At 40.2% G+C, this 22,610-nt stretch overlaps 1 protein-coding gene across 3 annotated transcripts; it reads right to left on the reverse strand.

Moving 5' to 3' along the window:
• Nucleotides 1–1,748: 1,748 nt before the first annotated feature.
• On the reverse strand, nt 1,749–21,463 carry MFSD11 (major facilitator superfamily domain containing 11). 3 transcript variants are annotated; one of them, XM_085556961.1, is made up of 17 exons: nt 19,984–21,463; nt 19,676–19,794; nt 19,232–19,328; nt 18,944–19,134; nt 18,573–18,743; nt 17,033–17,088; nt 15,956–16,063; nt 15,486–15,565; nt 15,290–15,386; nt 13,557–13,615; nt 11,396–11,537; nt 10,562–10,602; nt 9,751–9,816; nt 7,602–7,727; nt 6,555–6,729; nt 5,425–5,560; nt 1,749–4,904 (listed from the first exon to the last, which is right to left on the reverse strand). In XM_085556961.1, the coding sequence occupies exons 5-17, from the start codon at nt 18,666–18,668 to the stop codon at nt 4,737–4,739; spliced, it is 1,350 nt and encodes a 449-aa protein (XP_085413087.1). In that variant the 5' UTR covers nt 18,669–18,743; nt 18,944–19,134; nt 19,232–19,328; nt 19,676–19,794; nt 19,984–21,463; the 3' UTR covers nt 1,749–4,736. The 3 variants fall into 3 exon arrangements, with proteins under 3 accessions (XP_085413087.1, XP_077643468.2, XP_085413088.1); XM_077787342.2 differs by having other exon boundaries at nt 18,962–19,134; nt 19,676–21,463; XM_085556962.1 differs by lacking the exons at nt 17,033–17,088; nt 18,944–19,134; nt 19,232–19,328; nt 19,676–19,794; nt 19,984–21,463 and having other exon boundaries at nt 18,573–18,725.
• Between the last annotated feature and the right edge of the window lie 1,147 nt (nt 21,464–22,610).

Here is a 22,610-nt window from a genome sequence, read left to right on the forward strand (position 1 = left end):
GCATGCCTGTGACCATGAAAGGAAGAGTCAGTACACTCACTTGAAATCAGAGTTCCATTAGGGATAATCATTGTGTGAGCCTGCTCCCAATTAACCACCAATTCCAACCCAAGGACACCTTTTAAAGGTAAAAAAGTTGCCATCGACTTCTGCACAGTGTCAAAATGTAAATAAAAAGAGAAAGGAGAGCTTGGAAGAAGACTTCCAACAGCTGAGATAACCAACTTAACAGAGGCAGTATGAATTAAATAGAAATCTCAATTTCTAACACACAAACTCAATTGAACAAAGCACCCCCTTCATGTGCCCACTGAGACTAATTCTCACTTCCAGATTTGCTCTTTATCACATTTTAAGGATGTTGCCCCCACTCTTATTGGTGCTTCTCTGTGGCACTAACTCAACCTCTGAAAATGAATTTATCAAGGCACCATTCTGAATTTATCCATGGTAATCATGAGTCTCAATCTTGCACGGTCCTATCAGAAGGGCAAGGTCCTTGTAAAGCAGCAAAAACTTCCCAGTTCAGCTCCATCTCTAAATGATCCCATCTTTTATTATTTCTACCTGCATGTTAGACAGGGATCAAGGAAAACATGGCATTAACTGCTGCTGCCATTCAATTAACATTTGTGGGTCTCCAAGGAAAACAGAGGTGTGGATGAAGCCTTCAAACACACATTTCACCAGGAAAATTAATGGTTGTGCTTGAAAGGTGGTGCCTTGACTAACACACCTGCACAGTTTGGGTCCAAGGTGGGTATTGTGGCTCCTGGCATGATGCTGAACATTGCATTTCCTGTTTATACTGACAGCAAACAATTCATGTTTGCCCTAAAATACAGAATTTAGTGCTCTGTTCACACACCCCTTTGTGCATTAACTGCTGACATTTAGGCTGGAGTCCAGGGAACCACATTCATCAGCTGAAGTCAATTTGTGGAATTCCAAGCAGGTCCAGAGGAATTTTGTCTGCTTAAATGACATGTGGTCCTGAACTTTTGGCTTTCAACGCTTGAATTATTTTTCCATAAAGTCACAGCAAATCCCACCAGGAAGTTCTCTCTCCAGTATACTTTAAAATGGTCACAAATATTCGAAGAACTTACCAACACAAGATTTCTTGTTTTTCATAACTGTACCACAGAAGGGTTTCTGCAAAGACAGGGACCTTGGTTAAGGATTTTTGGGGGTTCTGGTTGTTTGGGATATTTTTTAATGCCCCTTTAAGAGTTTGGCAGTACCTTCAGAAAATTATAAATTTAAATTATTAAAAAAAATTATTTTATAAATGGTTCTCTTCCTTATCACAACTTGCTAACATAGATTGTACCTAATTAAATTAACACAAAAGTAATTAAATTACACAAAAGTAAAACCACATCATTAATTAGGAAGGAAGTACACAGTTCTGGAAATTCTCAGTCCATGCATCCATGTATCAAAATGAAAACCAACTGGCAAGACAAAATACAGGTATGTTTATATGAGATTCATTGAAGACTAATTTGTAGCAGCTTATTTGGCACTCAGTTGTCAAGAAAAGCAGTTTTCATTTCCTGTTTAGCATTTGTTTGAAAAACATGAGGATGTGATATTCAATCAAGATATTAAACTTTAGTAACACTTTAAAAGAACAAGGGGGAAAAATGAAAGAGAACTTTCTAATAAACCAAAGCAACTTCATGTATCATTTTGCTTATAAAGATGAAATCTCTAATATAAACCAAACAGAAAAAGCAAAATCCTTCTTTTCAAATCCCTCTTTATTTCACAGTGAGCTCCCAATTCAGATTAACATGAAATTGTTCAAAGGCCACAGAGGTGAAATGAAGGGGCTGCAGCCTCATGGCTGGTAAATGCTGATTAACAGATTAAGAGATGGAATCATAATGGATGTCAGTGTTACTGTTCTTTATATTGCTACACCAAAAATTTCAGCCAAATGAACAGCTGTGTACATTGGAGAGGATTTTTCACCTCTTGGCATACTAAAGAAATATGAATAAGTGAAAAGCAATCATATGTCATCAGCAGCCTGAACAACTGAGGCCTCTCTCTTCAGATCAAATGTCAAAAGCAGTATTATATAGTTAATAGTAAAAAAGAATAGCCATCCACGATACAGCTTGGAGAGTGTCATGGTTTCTTGAAAAAACTTGTCACAGAGCAATAATACTTCCCTTTAATGACCCTATAAATAGTTCTGAGCAGCCTGCTAAGATTATCTGATACTGAGTCAGACCAGAACAGAGCAAAAGAAAAAAAGTAAAGCATCAGATTCACCGAGGTACTGAAAACCCACAAGTCTTTCTTCATTAGTACCCCTCTGAGTTGGTTTCAAAATGGTATTTGAAACTACATAAACTTAGTACTTTTAATTCCTAATAAAATAGTTCATACAATTCTTATATGAACATCACATCATTAAAAGGGGTCAATTTAAAAAGCAACTTCATGAGAGCCATAACCCACTTACAATTGAATGACATTGTTAAAAAGCACTTACAAGTTACTCATCACCACAAGATCCAAGAATCATTTCTTACCCCAAATACACTGTAAGAAAAAAAAAAAATGATCCTTGTGAACATTTAAGTCTTTCTGCTCTCATTAATGTGATGGGGAGAACAGGGCCCCAAAAGCGTTTGGAAGAAAAGAAAATTCAGCAATTCCTTATCTGGAAAAAAACCTCTTTATCCCTTTTGGTACTCTGGAGAAAATGCAAATGTGTAGCAACAAGAGAATTTTAATCAGTGGCAGCACCCTTTAATCCACACCTTTGTAGTGCTCAGTCTATAAAAATCATATGCTTCAAATTGCAGGATAACAGGAGTGGGTGAGAGAGAGGCTTTGCAGTGCTGCTGGTCCCATTAATCACATATTGATTGAACACTGAATGCTTTTTCGGGCTGCCTGACAGATTGGAATGGCTCTGGTAACCCCTCACTCCAATCCATGTTCTGCCTCATTCTTTTTTACATCATTCATTAAATCTCCTGGGAATACACACAAACCTCTCTCTCCTGCTTGTCCTCACAGATTTCTCAGCTTGCTGGATGTTCAGGTGCCCTCTTATCCCCCCCATTAACACCTTGCTGATCTCACAGCAAAAACCTGCCGTGAATTTAAAAATCCCTTTCTCTATCCCTGTGAATTTAAAAATCCCTTTCTCTATCCCTGGGAGAAGATGTCTCTCAGCTGTTTGTCTGTGCTCCACTTGTGATACTGCTCCTGGAGAGCAGAAGTGACAGCAAATGTCACAGGAGATGCCACCCTCCCTCCCCAGGGTTCACCTAGGGAGCTCCTACACAGTTACAACACTGGGAGCTACTGACATGTAAAACAATCTTTTTTAACTTGTCTTTAAAGACAAGGCATTAACATTCTGACTGGGCATAAAAGAAGGCTGGCGAATGGTACTTTTCTAAAAATAGCTCCATGGAGTGTCTAAAAACACCTTCTGAGTGTTCCATGTCTGCTCTCTGCCCACCAAACACAACTACAAGTACTTCAGAGTATTATGTAGGCAGATAAAGTCAAGGTGAGCTGCAGTCACTGCCTGTTACATCATCTATAACAGTTCTGGATTAAAATTTAGTTATTATGCCACTAACCTTGCTTTCCTATTTGGTGGAGTAAGACTACAGTTCAATTTTCCCAAAACAGACTGAATAAAACAACTTAGGACGAGTGTTTCAGGTTATGCAGTGGCATAAACACTGCAATATGATTCTGACAGTTCACATTCTGAGATTATTTATATTTTTTAAAGTTGTCTTAGTGCTCCCATCACAGATTTTCATCATTGATGAAAATGCCATTGAACTCAAAAGAACTATTTGGGATTTTGGGGGAGAAGCTGTGGATTATGGTCCCCCATAAAGCACAGCCCTGAGGAAGGTTCAGCACCTTTCTCAACACAGCTCAATTCTGAGATGCTGAGCCAGAAGCTGTTTTCCACCATCAATATTTCACGGGCCTTGGGATCCCATCCTTAAGATAGCCAAGGGTGATTTCTTCAAATTCTTATAAAATCTATCATGTCACATTATAACCTGATTGACTTCCTTACAAAAAAATTTAAAAACACCAAACCCAAAAAAGCCAACAACAGAAAAAAACCCAACCAAACAAAAAAAAAACAACCCCATGGATCTCACAACTTAAGCACATGAAATAGATTAATAAACAAATGGTTGGGAAACAAGGAGCTGAGGGATACAGAATAAGGCAACATTTTCCACAGAAATACTTCCTTACATCTAATTGTTGAAAAATTCAATGCCAAATTGATTTCTCAGCTGTGCAGACATGATCTGCAATATAATCTACCTTATAAAAATATCTCATTCAATAAAGGAATTCAAATGTCTGCAGAACTAGAATATAGGAAAAATAATTTAAGGGACAAACCCCCAAACTAATTCTGTAGTGCATGGCGGAGTGAAATTAGGCAATTACATTCTGAAAGGGACATCTCAGAAGAGAATTGTTCAATACATGGGTCCCTACATTTCATTCCATTCCCAGTACCAGATTTTTAACAACACAATAACACGCTCAGATGACCAAAGCAAGGAATAAAAGCCTTTCAAACGTGGCATTTTTTTCCCCTTCTGTTTCACATTCTGTCGGACTGAAGTAGCAGCTTCCTCCATCTCAACCTCTGCAGCAACCTTCACCTTTTGCCACTTCCCAAAACCCATTCCTGTGCTGCTCCTCCTGGCACAGGATCAGATGCTGCTGTAGTCTGAGCCACGGGCAGCAAGGGCTGCTGCTGCTCCCCACTCCACGATGAAGAAGGTGATTGTCCCAAAAAAACCCACCAGCACCATGATCAGGAGCTGCCACTGCAGCAGGAAATAGTTGCTGTAGAAATAGGCAACAGCAGCACAGATGGACTGAGAGGAGAAACAAAGTGAAAAGATTATCAGTGGAGATTTGCAGGCTGGTGCTGCTACAGAAGGATTATTAAACTGACATAGACACAGCTTAATATGAAGCTCTCAGAATGCTTTTGTAGAAGAAAGAGAATCTTAAGGCTTCATTATACCTCAACATATGTTTCAGCATGTCCCACAACAGATTTCGTTTTTACTTGTTATCTAAACAGCGTTCAACTGCAGAAAATGAACACCAAACTCCAAAGTGTTTGTAGCATTGCAAGCTGGTATTTCAAATGGCAAAACCACTACCAAAATCTCAAAGTGGTATTTCAAACCACTTTGTCTAGAAACAACACAGACAAAGCTTTAAGATCATAGCCCAGGAAACTGTTTCCAGCTTCACAAAACTATTTTACACCAAAATTCAGGATAAAATAATTTGCAGAACATTTTTCTCAGCTCATTAAGAAGCCCAACCCAGTATTTCAGTAACACCCCAACAATCCTACTTCCAAAAGGCTGTGTTAGGCAATACCTGAACAAACTTAAAGATGGCAAAGGCAGGAGCACTGTCCTCTGAGTACAGGAATCCCAGAATACTGAGGAGCTGGGTGTTGAAGCAGCTGTCCCCCAGCCCCAGCAGGAAGCTGCAGAGCATGGCCACCTCTTTGCTGAAGGAGAAAGCAATTCCAATTTAAAAGCCATTCAATCAAAGAGCTCACACATTTATAAACTGTTTCTGTCAGGCTTATTTGGAAACTGTAAATGGAAGAAAGTTATCACACTTTTAATTTCCCTAGGAAAGAACTGGGAATGCCTGACTTGGCAAAAGGAGTCAGCTCATCAGCTTTAATTTCTTGAACGCCAAGACTTCTGTTACTGTTACCTGCAGTCAATTCTGCACTGAATTAGAAGCACTCAAATAAGGTTTTAGTGCTTGGAGCCACAAAACCCACACAGCAGTGATTAAAAGCTGAGGCACATGGCGAGTTCAAAAATCTGCAGGAATGTTAGAGAAATAACAATTTATTTGGCAGAAAAATACTCCAGCTAAGACCAGTCACCTGCACAGGCACAAGTTAGAATTGAAAGTTAGCAGCTGTGTCTGTAAAACTGACAGTACAGGATTTTCACACAAATTGGTAAAAATACAGCCCAAAAGAAAGTTGTAATGATGAGATAAGAAAGCTTTCTGTATTCTCCCCCCAAACACTGAGTGCTGTAAGGGACAGGCTGCAGTCACACCAAGTGGAATTTGACAGTAAGCATTGGAAAGATTTAAAAACAAGTGCAACAGGGCAAGGCTGGTGCTCCCTGATGTAAAACTGAGCCCAAGACTGTTTTAAAATAAACTGAAATCTTAACACCCACTACAATAGATGCTGGTCTTTCTTTTGTGCTACATGTCAGAAACATCAGTTGTCAAGTGACACAACTGCTATTATTCATCCCCAGGCTTTTTATTCTTAAGCTATTCAAGTTCCTAAATTGGGTGCACACTGATGGAAATCTACCTTTAATAAAAACAGAATTCCTGAAAGCTTTTTCCAGGGAGTTAGTCACTAGACAGAAAAAAAAACTTCAAGAAATTTTCTGTTGAGAAAAAAGCTGTTTTATGCACATCCTGAGATACAGCAGCCAAAGGCAAAAAAAAATCCAACATACCTTGGAACCATGTAAGCAACTTGATCTGTTCCTTCCATTGGAGCAATGGGGGCATCATTTGGCATGTTGAAAAAAATTAAATAAAAGGCTATGTAATGGACAAGGATGCCCAGCATCACCACTGGGTTCCTGCCAGAGCGACTCTTCTTGCTCAGCAAGCCAAAGATTCCTCCCCCTGCAGGAGCAGAAAAGAGAGAATTGAATCAGAAGTGGAGATTTAAATCCTGGCAATTTAAATTACAAACGTTCCCCCATTGGATAACGAAGATTGACTGACATGCAAACAGCCCCGAGGAGTTTGCCAGGGAAATGGGGCAGGAGATTGATCAGCTGGTTGCTGATGAACATATTTCACCTTTTGGCAAGTATTTAACCAGCAGCCAGTTTCCTTCAGTATTTCAACATCACTAAGTGAAAATGGACAGCCTTGTGCTCAGCTCTTAATTGAAAAACATGCAACTCAATGGATCTGAGCTGCTAATGAACAGTGGTTTTTTGCTAAGTACCTCAGTACTTGAGTCTACAGAGAAGAAGAAATATTTATTTAATGAATATTACCTCTATCCAAATTTATTCAAATATCACATCTCATTTAACACAAGCAAACTTTTTAAAGAAAGAAATCCTTAGTGTAAGCATTTATTCAAAAATTTTAAAATTATATCACTCAAAACTAATAAGAATGCAAACATAATACTATTTCAAAATAGCACTTAAATAGCAAAATTGTTTCAATTCCCTAATAACACTGCAGCCCAGTGTTTCTCACATTTGAAGTTTGTGCATTCCTCCACATTAATCCAAAGAGAATGCAGAATATTAGAATTGGTCTACATCCACTTTACACAGTGTAAGGTATAATTCACAGTGCAGTAAGGAACCACAGTGCCAATTATATTGCTACTATTTCATTTTTGTTCACATAATTATTGCTGGAAGCTCCAAACACACTCCTGAGTAAAACACAAAAAAAAAAAACCAAACATTTTGAATAACTGCACCACCTCAATGCTTTTTGTTGTCAAAAGGTAGCAAGTTTAGACTCACCCAAGATTTCTCCAACACCAATAAAAATGCCAGAGAGACCAATCAGGCTTTTCTCTTCACTGCCAAACCTATTCACAGCTCCAATGCACGTTCCATACACTCCAGAAAAGAATGTCAGCACCAGACCTTGGAAGGAAACCAAACAGAACTGATAGATGCACTCTCGTAAAAGTCATGAAAACATCTTTATGTCTAAAGGCTGTTTTCCCCTCAAGTATCTTTCAAATCATGTATTTAAATGAGAGGTGGGTAATAAAAGCAAAGAGGGAATTTTAAATGATGTAATTATTATATTCTTCTATGCTAGTTCCTCAAAACCACATTAGAAGTGTCACAGGCACCCAGGTTCAGTGCTGCTACTCTTGACCCAACACCTATAGTGTTTATATTAAACAATATATAAAATATAGGTTTATATTTGTTTATAATAAACCTATATATATAGATATATGTTCATATTAAACAAATATATACCTACAGTTTATACTTCTACAAAAACTCTGGAATTTTATCAAATAAAAAATGCCACATGAAATAACATGAAGTAATTGAAGAAATAAGGCACAATTCCATTTAAGGATTTCCTCCCCCACTTCAAGTTATGGTATTCCTAGAAGTCCCTGCAGCTCCAAATGCCAGTAAGGAGCTAAGAATCCTAAAATGAACTTTTTTATACATACATAATGAATTTAAGCTGAGAAACAACAACTCCTATTTGTTTTAAATCCTCTTTCTTTCTTTCTATTGCCATTAGTGTGAGGAAAGGTGACAGCACTGACCCAGCTAACATGACCATGAGCAACCATTAGTATAAAAATACCAACTCAATAAACAAGTGTACTCAAAACAACACAAAATGTTATTCCTAAACAGAGAAAAACAGCTCAAAATAAAGCTTTCTCATGTATATCCTTTACTTTTTGGCTACAGCCAAATGCTGGTACAGCTCACCCTGCCCTCCCTGGTGGACTGCATGGCTTCAATAACAGGGGTGCACTTGGAGCAGCTTAATTCCAGTAATTTTGGCATAAAAACCCTTGTTGGCCTTAGGGAATTTTCTGGTTTCTTACAGAATGTAGCAACACCAACCTAAATCCAGAAGATGGCAGCAGATATTTTTTTCCCCAGTCTGGACTGATTTATTTTTATGCCACCTGTAACCCCAAATTTCAGGATATTCAGGCAAAACCTGACTGACTCCCTTTTCTTGTTATCTTGCTCCACATTCCCATCCCCAGAGGAATTAATGTGAATTAATCTGGGTTGACACAACACTGGAGATGCTGTGAAATAATTTGTAACTCAGATTAGTGGCTGGAGCAACCCAACTCCAGAGCTACTCCTGCTGTTTCTCTACCAGGAGCTGCTGTAAACTGCAATGTTTATATTTTGTTCACATCTAAGTTTTTCTTTTCACATAACAATAATTTTTCCTAACAGTGACTCAGAGCTTAGGCTCTGAAAGTTCATGGTCAAACCTAATTTGACCATGAACAAAACTACATCTGAAGCCAAATAATGAGCAAAAAAATCCCCCCAAAAGAAACAACTCAAGGATCTTATAGGGTTTTTTTGGTGTGGTAAAAATAAATTTTTATCTTGTAACTCTGCATTGGTCCAAGGAGGGCAGACCAAGTTTAACTGATATCTGCTAAAAAGAGAAAGAACTCTTGCCACAGCAAATTCTGTTGATAAAACCAGTTGAAAATTACTAAGATGGGTCCAAATAGAACCAAGACTAAAATGAAGAGCATTGGGAATCTCCCATGCCTTAATGAAGGTATGATGTACAAACATTCCTTTAATTCAAAGGCAATACAACTGCATTAAATGTATGCAATTCAGCTGCATTAAACAATCTCAAAACTATTGATAGTGCAATATCAAATCCCATAAAATCCAGCTCTGTAAATTTTGCCTCTCACTTTGGGACCCAGAACTTCACTGAACCAGCACCTGCAGGTTTGGATGCACCCCTCCTCCTGTACAGAAACATTCACCATGACACAGAAACATTCTGAGTAACCCAAAATTAATTAAAATGTCCAAATAAGGTTTGCAGAGAAATGGATTAAAATTCCAGTCTGGGGTTAAAATTCCAAACAATGCCTTGCCACTGCTCCATGGTGAAACTCTGCTGGCTTCATACCTGTGTAGGCTGTGGTAACACTGAGAAGCAGCATCTCTTTGGTGAAGCTCAGTGTAATAGATTTCTCTGTTAGGAAATAATAAAGAAAATTAATAAAACTTCTGAAGATACTACTAAGATAATCTACGTTTACTTTTGCTCTTTGCTTAAAGCAAAAACTGGTTATTATACAATCTGTGTATTAAAGTTTCATTTACTGTTTATTACAGCAGAATGCCAAATAAAACAAAAAGATGTTTAACTGCCATCTAGAAGAAATATGCCCTCCAAAAATTGTATTTTATAAGAGATGCAGTGGGGGAAATATTAAAGAAGAAATACATAATTTTCAATTATCAGATAATTTTCTGCTCTCTGTATTTTTGTACTCTCAGCTCATGGCAACTGTCTCCTGAAAGGATAAATAGATTTTCAGTGAAGATCCCCACATCCTCAGTACAAATTTAACAGTCTCTGGCAGAACACATAAGCTTCAAAGGGAACTGCAGAAGCTTCAGCTCTAAACTGTTAACTGCTATCAACTGGTGACAAAACCAAACAACCTATTTGAATTCTTTTTATCTTCACATGTTTGTTGATTTTTATTTTTCATTCTCACTGCCTTTCCCAAGTATTAACCTGCTCCTTTTGTGCTCATCTGCACAAGGATGCTGTTGTAAAGCAGTTTGGATCTGAAATCACATCAAAGGAGGAGCACTCCAAATCTCCCCTGGACCACTCAGGTCTGTGATTGAAGTGGTTTGTACATGATCACATCACCAGCACAAACACAGAGAGCTGGCAAGGAACTCTCATGTGAAATTGTACTTACTGAAGGCAGCCACTGCTTTCATCATTTTGTTTCGTGCAGACCTGGGTAAACAAATTACTTGGTCAAAATGGAAGAGAAAAACCACACTTTATTGCTGTGCTGGAAGGCACCTTCATTTTTCAAAACTTCTGTACATTTTTTAGCCCTGCACTATATATTGGAATATTTCAATGTATTTTTTAAAGTTTCTAAGATCTAAAGTAACCACAAAATCTATTTGCTGCCTGCACTGGTGAATGCTTGCTTAATAGAATCTTTCTTTTGAACATTTTTAGCTTTCAACATTTTTTCCACAGGCATGCTCACTGATGTTTTTCTAACATTTTCACTGTTCTTTAAATAAAGCAAAAATATTTAAGCTGATGCCTCAGGCAAACCTGCACTGAATCTGTCTAACTGTGCATTTCTAATGCATTCATCAGGGTGGCATATATATTTAGAGAAGATAGGAAAAACATGTTCTGGTTTGTAAAACAACCTATAAACAAAGGAGTATTTTCTGTTTTTTCCAGCCTTTCAAATGGGCTGATGAGGGCAAGATAAATAATAATCAGTGGAGAAGAGATGAAGGGAATATTTTGTAAGGCTCTTGCTTATCAAAGGAAAAATTTCATGTGCAGTACTGAACTTCACCCTTGATGCCATATCAAGAACATTATTTCTCATTAATTGTCATTGTAAAAGTACAGACACTTTTCTGTTAAATCTGTGATCCAGCAGATTGCTGATAACATTCATGTTTCCAGCAGGGAGGGGAAGTGAGTGCACAATGATCCTCTGTGGAGCAGGAGCACAAACGAGAAGTGACAACCTATTATTGCCTTCAACACTTACGAGCTCTCCCCCAGGATTTCATTAGTGGAATCATCATCCCCTGGAGCTTTTGTGTCCTCTTGTTTCCTAATCAGAAAGAACAGAACTGTGCCCACAAGACTGATAACAGTCAGAGCAATGAAGACAGTTCTGCGATCGCTCTCTGTGGAAAAACAAACAAGAGCCATAACCAGATGTGCAGAAGAGATCCAAACCAATCCAGCTACCTTCAAACAACTAGCACACACATGCTACAGGGTTTAACACACACTAATTTTCTAGCTTACCTTCCACATGGAGCTGCTGGCAAACTCCTGTCTCAGTTTTATGGTGCTAATAAAATATCAGCAAATTAAAGAGGTCCCTCGCATTCTCTGCCATGCAAAGGCTATGACCAAGGAGCAGCCAATTAAAGGAAGTGCATAAATTATTAGGAGAAGAAAGTACATTTTTGAAGGCTTATATAATTCAGACTGGACAAAACGCCCCAAACCCCTTCAGATTTCTAAGAGAATCTCTTGACCAGCATCAGAACCATGAGCACCATGACATCATAAACTGTAGGAGGGGAAATGACAAAGGCATAAAAACCACCAAAACCTCAGTGACTGCCACAGCAGCTGGAGGGGGCAACTCTGCTGAACAGGCTGGTTATACTGCAGCAGAGCACAGCCACATCTAATACAAAAGCCACCCCCACCTACCAGTATCAAGCAGGGAAAAAAACCATTAACAGCAAACAACTGTGACTGAACTAATGCATGACCCTGAAGATATCACCTATCCTTGTATTTACTTCCCCCTTAGCTCAACAGCAAATGCAAATTTGTCCTAAAAATAACTTGGGTATGATCACAGATCCAAAAAGAGAAGGTGTGCTTCACAGCTTGAAATGACTCTGCTATTTTCTCAATAGATAGTAAAATAAGATTTGATTTTTAAATGCTATTTGAATTTAAATGCTGTTAGGGTTTGATATAAAATTTTCTAATAAAGATGAATCTCAAGACATTTAGGATGGAGGGAAATGTAACAGCAGAACTGCCTCACAGTTAATTGCTCTGTTCTGTAGTTAGCAGAGCAGTGAAGTTTGGAATGCACAGGATTTGAGACCCACCCCCTCAGGTTCAAAGTGTCTCCAATATTATTTACACTTAAACCCTTGTATTACAGGAATGCAGAAAATGACCTTTAAATTTAGCTAGTGTGTCATTACCAAACATGTATCTGTGGAGAACCTGAAAAGATGGAGCTCAGAGAAACAAGAATTGAACTGTTCTCTCTGTTCTGTTATTTCTGAAACCTGGTAATTATTGTTTAAAAGTCAACATCTTATTCCTGATTGACCAGAGCAGAATTAAATAATCTGTTAAAGGTTAAAAGAATGGACCATTCTAGTAGATATTCAACATTAGAACTAAATAAGGAAAATTATCAGTAATTGTAGAACAGGAAAATCAAACTTACCTGTTTACAGAGCACTGCCTTTCCAGCAGCACTCATTTTTGGTTATTAAAATCTATTTTCACCACTTTTCTTAGTGAATTCCTACCCCTCTACTTTGCCTGGCCTAAACAGTTGACAGAAATCTTTGGTTTAAAAACAGAATCTCAACACTGTCTGGCTCAAGAACATAGATAAAGTCTACTGTTCTCCAGTTCCTGCTCTTTGCCAGTCAAGCACAACATCAAATGGAAAAAAATACAGCATTAATTACAATCCCATCAGGAAGTTCATCTCATAAACTACGCCAAGAAAGGAAGAGAGTTTTTACTCCACTCTCCCAGCAGTGCTGCCTCTAACACTGCTTTGTGCCAGCATAATTAATGCAGAAATGAAGTAAACTGAGATGGTTTTTCCTTTATTTCATCTCTAACATGATTTAGAAGAACACTCCACACCAGGAACTTACTTTGGAATAGGATAGTGTGCACAATATTACACATACAGCCAGAACACCTTCCCCCAAATAAGTGTATTTTGGTACAAATGTGCCTGCACAGGGAAATTCCCAGAGTAGCTATTGTGGAAAATCTCCAAGAAGAGACTACCTACAATAAATTGGAAGGAAAAAGTAAGTCTGCTTTTGTATAAGCTTCCTGCCACTTTGGAGTCCATTATTTCATCTGTTAATTCATGCTACTGTATTTAAAGGTTGGCCATATAAACAAGCAGTACCCACCTGATATGTGAGTTTTCCCTTGCCAAGCCAAGTATATATACAGATTTCCAAAAATCAAGCTGCAAACAAAAAGAACAAAGGTCAACAATACATTCTATGAAAAAACTAGGGTTGTAGCACCACATTAGTACTATTTTATACAACAACAAAAATATCCCAAGGCTGTGCAATCCTGAAAGAAATAAAGACATGAGTCACCCTCCATGTCAACTGCTTTTATATAAAACTCAAACAAATTTGAGGATTCTGCTTCAAAATGCTGGCTATTCACTTTTATCAATCAAGACACAAGGTGGTGGCAAAAATTATTAAATCTGCATCTGAGCTGCTTCTAATCTTGGAAGGGTATAGGATAGAAAGCTGACATATTTCTGGAGGTGATTTTGTAATACTTCCTTTGCAGGGTCATGTGTTTTGTCTGAAGTATTGCTCAGCTCAAGGAAATTCTGTGTCCCTAACTACCATTTCCCAAAATACAGTCATTCTGAATGAAAGATTTTAAGCAGTTTTAGAGCCAATTTTCTTCTTATTAGCCCATATATTTTACTCACTCACACAATCAGCTGCGTTTGTGGAAATTGCTACTCTGGTAACGCACTGAGGGGTTAATTCTGGAACTGAAAACTTTAGAAACACAAGGTTTGACAAATGCATGCTGGTTCAGGCTGATGTTCTCCCAGCCATGGATCCCACAGCATCACTAGCAATGCAAGCTCAGCACCCTAAGCATTTCTGCAATTCATTCCCCTGGTTATCTCCCAGATACGTATTCTGGGAGAATATTCAAAACTACTGCATTAGAGGTGGTAAAAGGATCTTTCTTCAGGAACCATTTGTGCACCTGTCTCCCATGAATTTGTTTTATTCCTTTTCAATCCTGCTCACACCATCCAATTCTACAGACCCCCAAGGCTGCAAGTTTAATCACCAACTGTAAAAAAAGCACTTGATCTGTCTCAAACCAGTCCTCCTTACTCTCACCCAGTGACCCAAATTTAGCACAGCAGCATTTGGTGAGCAACAGTTCTACACTCAGCTCCCCTGCTGCCCAAAATTTGGTGATAATCCTCCTCAGCTGCTGTTCCTCCCCAGGAAAGAGTGCCAACCTTTTCAGTCTCTCCTCAAGCCATCAGCTCTATCTTCTTGTATAATTTCATTATTTTTCTCTATATCCTAATTGTATTACGCTCCCATGAGAGGCATTAACTATCTCTGCACAAAACACTTAATGGCCACAACACAGCATCCCCTGCCTTGTTCTCACTGCCCTTCTTGATGCTGAGCTTTTTGTTGGTTTTTCAGTTGAGCAGCACTCATAGTTTATTATCAGAAAGCCATCAAAAACAAGATTTCTTTTCTGGCTTCTGACTGCCAGGTCCAACTTCAGTATCTTCACCTTGGCAGTGAGAATCAGCTTCTCCCTCAATAAAGGACACAAATTGGAACAGCCCTCCACAATCAACAAGATTGCTGTTGCATCCCTCAAATACTCCCCTAGCAAATATATCTTTTTAGCAGCTCAAGAGCTGAGATTGCAATAGTCAGCTTTCTTTCATTTCTTGTTTTGTAATGCACAACACCAATAAAAACATTGCTTCCATCTCTCCTTCCCACCGACTACAAGGTCCCAGGGCATTTTCAATGCATTCTCCCACTTGTAAAAAGATATAAAAAGCAGCATGTGTTCACAACAAAATAAAAAATAAAAAATAAAATCAACAAATAAAGCTTACCTGAACTGTAGGAGTGCCCAAAATATTCCACTGTTCCTTCCAATGGTGTTTTCATCAGAATTTTCAGTCAAGCAATTTCCCTGAGCTGTCCAGAGGACTGAAACAGACAGAATATATTGCTCAGGAAATAAAAATATTTTAAAGGCATATTCAAATCTCATAAAAAAACAGTCAGCAGAATAAGAACAATGCTTACCAGCAGCTGCAATGCCAATAAGCACAGAGGCAGTGTAGAAAGCCCATGTAGCTGGCTGGATAAAGACTGCAATGTACAGGCTAGAACAGAACAGATAAGTTCATTGAATACTGACCTAAAGTGGACAATGCTCTTTATCAATCAGATACCTCACTTAGGTGCTTCTAAAACAGCTGCTCTCTCCTAAGGGATGTTGAAAAACAGGTTGTATGTGAAAAATCTTTTTACCCTTCCAAGCACATAGAATTTTGTTTATATTGTTATTAATCTGAGACTATAACCTCAATTCCACAGTCAGCAAAGTCTGGAAATGCTGTGGAAAAAATGTGTTGTTTCCAGTAATACTCTGCAGTATCTCTGTGAGAGGCTTTTCTTAGTACAATTTCATCTATGGCACAAGAGCCTTAGGTGTGAAAAAATTAAAAGAAATATTCCAAGGAAGCAGGCAAAACCTCAAAATTAATGCTTACCTATAAAACACACCACTAACAACCATGGAGAATTGAGGTCCCACTATTGCAACCAGTGAAGGTGATATAAGATTTGATGCAGACAATACTCCATAAATAATGGACATGCTACAGAAATAAAAAACAAAGACTATTAAATACTTAAAATAAAATATAGGCTAAAATATTATTTAAGAGTGATCAGTGGATTTCAAAATAACCAGTTAAGTACAAACATAACAGCAAAACTTCAGTGGTTCATTTCCTTACTTTCTTCTGTTCCCTTCACCCATGGCACTCCACATGGGAACACAGAAGTGAACATTATTCCCTGGATTGCTGAGTAGAGTCCCAAACTACTGCAGGCAATGACGTCTTTTAATTTACAGCATGCATTTGTCAAACTGCCTGAACAGCAGTTATTGTATTTTGTACCATGTACATCTAGAGGAGAATGTTCCAGAAGCTCATTTATCTGTCATCTTCTGCCAGATGCACCACAGAAAATTTTACAGACATATGTTGTGCCCGTGGCATTTTTAGTTTAAATTAAGACAGAAAACCTTTCAAAGGAGCAATGAGGTTTTCCTACAGGACAGATTAATTTGACATGCAAAAAGTCCCTGAACATGCCTGACAAGTTTGACTCTGCCAGTGCAAGAAAGAGAATGGCTTTTTGTGGCTTTGCCTGTCTTTCTGACTGCTCCTTCCACATTTGTGTTGTATTTCCTGAGAGCTGATCCACACCACCTGTCCTACACAAACACAGTGTACAAAAGCAAACAACCAAGGCCTGACTTAGCAGTTTTATTTATTTTTAGACTTCCACCTTCTTTGCCTCCTAAGGTAAAATGTTGAGAATGTGATGACAGTGGTTTTTGTTCCTACAAAGAAAACATGCAAACCAGATATGTAGCTCAACTGGAAATAATTCAGAGCAGAACTGTGAGAAGCCTGTTTTAAACTGCTTTAAGTGTGTCAATAAATTGTGAAGTCAGCAGAACGCTGCAATCTCTTGAGAGTGTCTCTCTACTGGATGAAACTGTAACTAAGTTCGCCCTGCAAGGAGCAAAGTAAGAAGAAAATCTGTGTAATTACCTCGTGTAGCCACTGCCATGAAAGTCTGTGTTGTTTAAATTCGTGATAACAGTTTGCTGTGAGGAGAGGATCATACATTGTAATATGTTAGAATCTATTTTGTATTTTGAGAACACCTTCATTGGTTTGAAGTCAGTAGCAAACATTAGAATTATTCATTAATAGACACTACACAGTACTTGAAAGAATCTAAAATGTTAATTACAACTCACACCACCTCCACAACAAAGATGCAGGAGATACTTGGCAGGGAAACATCTATGTTTGAAGAAGAACTTTATAATTAAATCATAATTTCATAAGAGACCTAAAATACTTCACAAAACTTTTGTTTCACTTAAGACCTCTCTTACATACATAGGTATGACTACCTTAATTTCAAAAGTGGGGAAAAAAAGAAGTTTCAGAATAATCTTAACTTGACCTAACTATGAATCTCTGTTAAGTTTCCATTCTTTTCAGCTTCTCATTATTTCCCTCTTCCTTTTTTTCCCCTTGACTCAGCTGTAGTGATCATGAGACTGGCAGATCTGATTGAAAGTCACTTGTAAAGACTTTTATGACAATGAATTACATGATTACATGATCACAAAGTTCAATTTGGTGAGGTGCTGAATTCATTGCAAAATTTCTGAGATTGTTGGGCTGCACATGAGAGCTTACAGAAAGTATTACACTGCACTAGAACTTATAAAAACTACCCAAGTAGTTATTTCTGTAATATTTCTGTATTATTCTCTAATATTCTGTCTAAATATTTCTGTAATTTTCTGTAATGCAGTGAAGGACATTTATCTGTCTGGATCCAGCAAGGATCCTTCTTGCATGCAAGAAAAGAGCTGTAAGACCTGTGGGCTCAAAGTGGATGTGGAAATCTAACTGCCCTGCAGGAGCAGAACTAATAATACTGAAAGCAGCTCAGGAAGTTAAAGAGCTAAACCTGGCAGTAACAGGAGTCTAAAAATTTAAATAGCAACAGTAAAATTGGATTATGCTGTGTTCAATTTTTGCTCTGGAAAGATATACTAAATAGCAGCAAATAACTCCTTCAGCTGGAAGGTGATTTGGCAGTTTAGCAATTGCAGAAATCTATTTGTTAGGTGTTATCCTCATACTCCCCCTCTATCTAGTTTGTCAGAATATGAAAATCTAGTTAATAATAGCATGGTTAATAATAACTTATGCAAATATTTTGAAAGGGACTATATAGAATATGCAAGACTCATTGTAATTCAATTGTCCAACATCACAAGTATCAAAGCAGACACTATTTTAAAGCTCAAACATTTTACAAGATTATTTTTCTACTTTCTAAGCAATCAGACTGTTTTATATGTAGCTATGCTATCTTAAAGAGATAACCTGCTGAATTATTTGGTTAAACACATTAATCTACTTAAAACTAAACCAAAAGAAGATAAATGTCAAAGTACCTTGCACATTAAGAAATCCCAAACAAAACAACATTAGAGCACACAAAAGACAAGCCAGGGTAAATAACTGAGATAGAAACGTGGCACGTTTTGAAAGTCACACCTACCGCAATATTTCCACAGGATTGGAAAGCAGTGAACATAAACATAAATGAGACTCCCAAAATAATGATGTTGAAAAGCTTTTTTCCTTCTTGAGACATTTTGTGTATTTTTCCCAAGTCCTTAGCTTCAGTCTGGAAAAACTCTTTTTTCTTTTAAAAGTTTCCTCTTAACCTCTGTTTAAAAAAAAAAAAAGGAAATAAAGGAAAAAGAATAAAAGAAAGCACGCTTTAAAAATAATGATTACTTAGGGCTACTCATTAGCTGATTGAAAATATCAATTAATCAAAAGTCCTGGTAAGCCTTTAAAATAATGTGCAACAAAAATTGACAAATAAGGTCTGGTAGAAAAGGTGAAGCCCAAGATTCTCTCTACCTGTTCCCATGAAGTTACCAGGGCTGACTGCAGGGTGTTACTCCATGGCATCCCCTTCTCCCAAAGGAGCAGCTTTCCCAAAACCAGGTGAATGGGCTCAGCCCCTCGTCATTGCTGAAATCTGAATTGCGGTCCCCGGCCTCTCAATCCCCTGAGGAAGGAAAGATGAGCCGCTCGCACATTTCCATGCACTGCACAGGAAATAAAGAACATTTCAGTGTCTCGATCAGCTGACACGGCCCTGAAAGCCCTTGTGCACTATGGGAAATGCAGTTTTAGCAAAGCTACCTTTTCCTATTTAATGCGGTGAAAATCTCCCAGTCCTTAAAATAAAGTTGTTTGTACCAGCTTTTGAGAATTGTAGCTCCTTGCCACTAAATAACACCTGGAAAAAATAATAATAATTAAAAAAATATTTTAAAAACACACGTTAAAAAACACCTCAAAAACCAAACCAAAAAAATAAAAACCCCTCTCAATGACAGAATCATGGAATCACAGAATGGTGAAAATTTTGATGGAAAGGGACCTTTAAGCCCATCTCATCCCACCCCTGCCATGGGCAGGGACACCTTCCACTGGACCAGGTTGTTCCAAGGCCACTCCAACCTGTCCTTGAACACCTCCACGGATGGAAGTGATCCCATTTATCTTGTACTTCATAGTATTTCTAAATAATAAATTTAAGATTCATTGATCTTCGAGTCATGAAGATCTCTGTTAAAACATTACCAAAACTGAGAGACGATCAGGCATTGACCAAATGGCTGCTTCTTCCTCATACCATCCTTCATCTGTTCTGTTGCGCCTCTGGGATTGGAGAATTCAACTAAATCAGTTCTACTTTAATGCTGGCCAAAAGAACAGAGAAGGAAATGCAGAACTGATTGATGTAAATGACAAATCACCACATTTTACTTCTGCTGTCTACAGTAAAGGGTTTAAAGAAACAGAGGTCTCAAAGGGAGAAAAGGAGTTAGAAAAGCTCGTTGAGAGATTTCAAACTAGATCTGAAGTAGGGTAAGGTTTGCTTGACAAACCTGATCACCTTCTGTGATGAAACAACTGCATGGATGGATGAGGGAGGACAGTGGATACTGTCCATCTTGACTCCAGCAAGGTTTTCGACACTCTATTTCACAACACCCTCCTGGGGAAACTCAGGATGGGACCAGCGGGCAGTGAGATGATTAAGAACTGATTGGAAAATCCCAGTCACAATCAGTGGCACTGGGTCTGTTTGGAGACCTCTCACAGGCGTCCCCCAGGGTTGTTTAACCCTTTTATCAATTACTTTGATGAGGGGTCAGTGCCTCCTCAGCAAGTTTGCTGATGGCACAAAGCTGGGAGGGGCAGCTGGGGGTGCTGTGAGCCCTTCAGAGGGAGCAGGCAGGCTGGGGAGAAGGGCAGAGAGGAGCTGCCCCGAGTTTGGTGCAGGGTCCTTCAGCTGCGGAGGAGCAGCCCAGGCAGCAGCACGGCCCGGGCTGACGGCTGGAGAAGCAGCTCTGTGGGGAAGGAGCTGGGGGTGCTGGGCACCAGGAGCTGGCTGGAGAAGCGGCTCTGTGGGGAAGGAGCTGGGGGTGCTGGGCACCAGGAGCTGGCGGCTGGAGAAGCGGCTCTGTGGGGAAGGAGCTGGGGGTGCTGGGCACCAGGAGCTGGCTGGAGAAGCGGCTCTGTGGGGAAGGAGCTGGGGGTGCTGGGCACCAGGAGCTGGCTGGAGAAGCGGCTCTGTGGGGAAGGAGCTGGGGGTGCTGGGCACCAGGAGCTGGCTGGAGAAGCGGCTCTGTGGGGAAGGAGCTGGGGGTGCTGGGCACCAGGAGCTGGCTGGAGAAGCGGCTCTGTGGGGAAGGAGCTGGGGGTGCTGGGCACCAGGAGCTGTCCGTGAGCAGCGCTGTGCCCGAGGGCACGACAAGGGCGCTGCTGGCCCGGGGGCGTGAGGAGAGCGTTTCCAGCAGGTCAGGGGTGATGCTGCCCCTCTGCTCAGCCCTGGCCGGGCCTCCCCTGGAGCAGTGTCCGGTTCTGGGCTCCTGGGGATGAGGGACACGGAGCTCCGGGTCCTGTGGAGACCGCCAGGATGGCCTGGGGACGGCAGCATCTCTGTCCTGGGAAAGGCCGAGGGTGCTGGGGCTCGTCCCCGTGTGTCCCTGCTGCAGGGAGGGCACAGCAGGGCCCAGGCTCCGCTCCAGGGGCCAGCAATGGCACCAGAGGCCATGGACACCAAGTGATGCCCAGGAAATTCCACCTGGACATGAGGCAGAACCTCTTCCCTGTGCAGTGCCCAAGCCCTGAACAGATTGTCCGGAGAGGGTGTGGAGTCTCCTCCCTGGGGATATTCCAGAGCCATCTGGACACAGTCATGCTCCATTCCCTCTCTAGGATGATTCTGCTGGAGCCGGGAGGTGGGAACCAGGCAACCCCACTGTGGTGCCTTCCAACCTGACCCACCCTGTAGCTCTGCAAAATAAAATCTGCACCCCAGCCATAGTAACATATATTTAATACATGCATGACATGCTCTTTTACTAAACTGTATTCCTAAACTGTATTTTTTTAAATGCATTTTTCAAAACAGCATGTCATTTTCATTTTTGGAGGAAAGTCACTGTGATTATTCAGAGGCTGCTTTACAAAGATGCAATTAAAATATCAAGTTCAGGAGTCTTAACACAAGAAAATCTATCTTCTTCCTTTTTAATATAATTACTTTATAGTGCATAAATTTAAGATTCTCTAGGAATAGTGTCCCACTCATGTATTTTCTCCCTTATGCCAGTGCAAGATTCCATCCTGCTGCACAGCAAACTGGGCTGGAACAATTTCTTTGGTAACAGCAGCAACATGTGTTCAAGCAAGGCCTGAAGAAATTAGCTTCTTCTGATAAGAAAACCATAAATTCCTTTTCTTTGGAAGATTTAGGTGTTCTTCGAAGCAAGTATCTCATTGCTAAAAAAAAAAAAAACAACACATACATAATCTCTACTTTAACATTATATTGGAACCTAAAACTATATTTAACACACTACATAAGAGAATTAATACAGCATACCTGTCTAACATTACACATATAACATTCATTGTAACATCTGTGAAAAGCCAATCATAAAATACGCATTTTTCACAGGCGGGAAAGGCACTGAGCTCCTACAGCAGCTGCTTCAGGAGAATCTCTCTGGCAGAAGCCGGGGCGAGCGGGGCTCCCCACAGAACCCCGGCCCCATTCCCCACGGAGCCCCGGCCCCATTCCCCACGGAGCCCCGGCCCCATTCCCCACGGAGCCCCGGCCCCATTCCCCACAGAACCCCGGCCCCATTCCCCACAAAACCCCGGCCCCATTCCCCACGGAGCCCCGGCCCCATTCCCCACGGAACCCCGGCCCCATTCCCCACAAAACCCCGGCCCCATTCCCCACAAAACTCCGGCCCCATTCCCCACGGAGCCCCGGCCCCATTCCCCACGGAACCCCGGCCCCATTCCCCACGGAGCCCCGGCCCCATTCCCCACGGAGCCCCGGCCCCATTCCCCACGGAGCCCCGGCCCCATTCCCCACAGAACCCCGGCCCCATTCCCCACGGAGCCCCGGCCCCATTCCCCGCGGAGCCCCGGCCCCATTCCCCGCGGAGCCCCGGCCCCGCTACCCACAGAACCCCGGCCCCATTCCCCACGGAAC

The sequence above is a fragment of the Lonchura striata genome, chromosome 18 (assembly GCF_050655825.1).
Source record: "Lonchura striata isolate lonStrDom1 chromosome 18, ASM5065582v1, whole genome shotgun sequence".
In the NCBI taxonomy this organism is placed as follows: Eukaryota; Metazoa; Chordata; class Aves; order Passeriformes; family Estrildidae; genus Lonchura; species Lonchura striata.

Excerpts from the sequence above, each read along its gene's own strand:
- MFSD11 (XM_085556961.1), bottom strand. The coding sequence starts at position 18,668 with ATGTCTCAAGAAGGAAAAAAGCTTTTCAACATCATTATTTTGGGAGTC. Across the intron at positions 17,089-18,572 it reads AATCCTGTGGAAATATTGCG|CAAACTGTTATCACGAATTT; the intron begins GTAGGTGTGACT and ends CTCTCCTCACAG. Across the intron at positions 7,728-9,750 it reads TGTTACCACAGCCTACACAG|GTCTGGTGCTGACATTCTTT; the intron begins GTATGAAGCCAG and ends TTTCCTTCCAAG.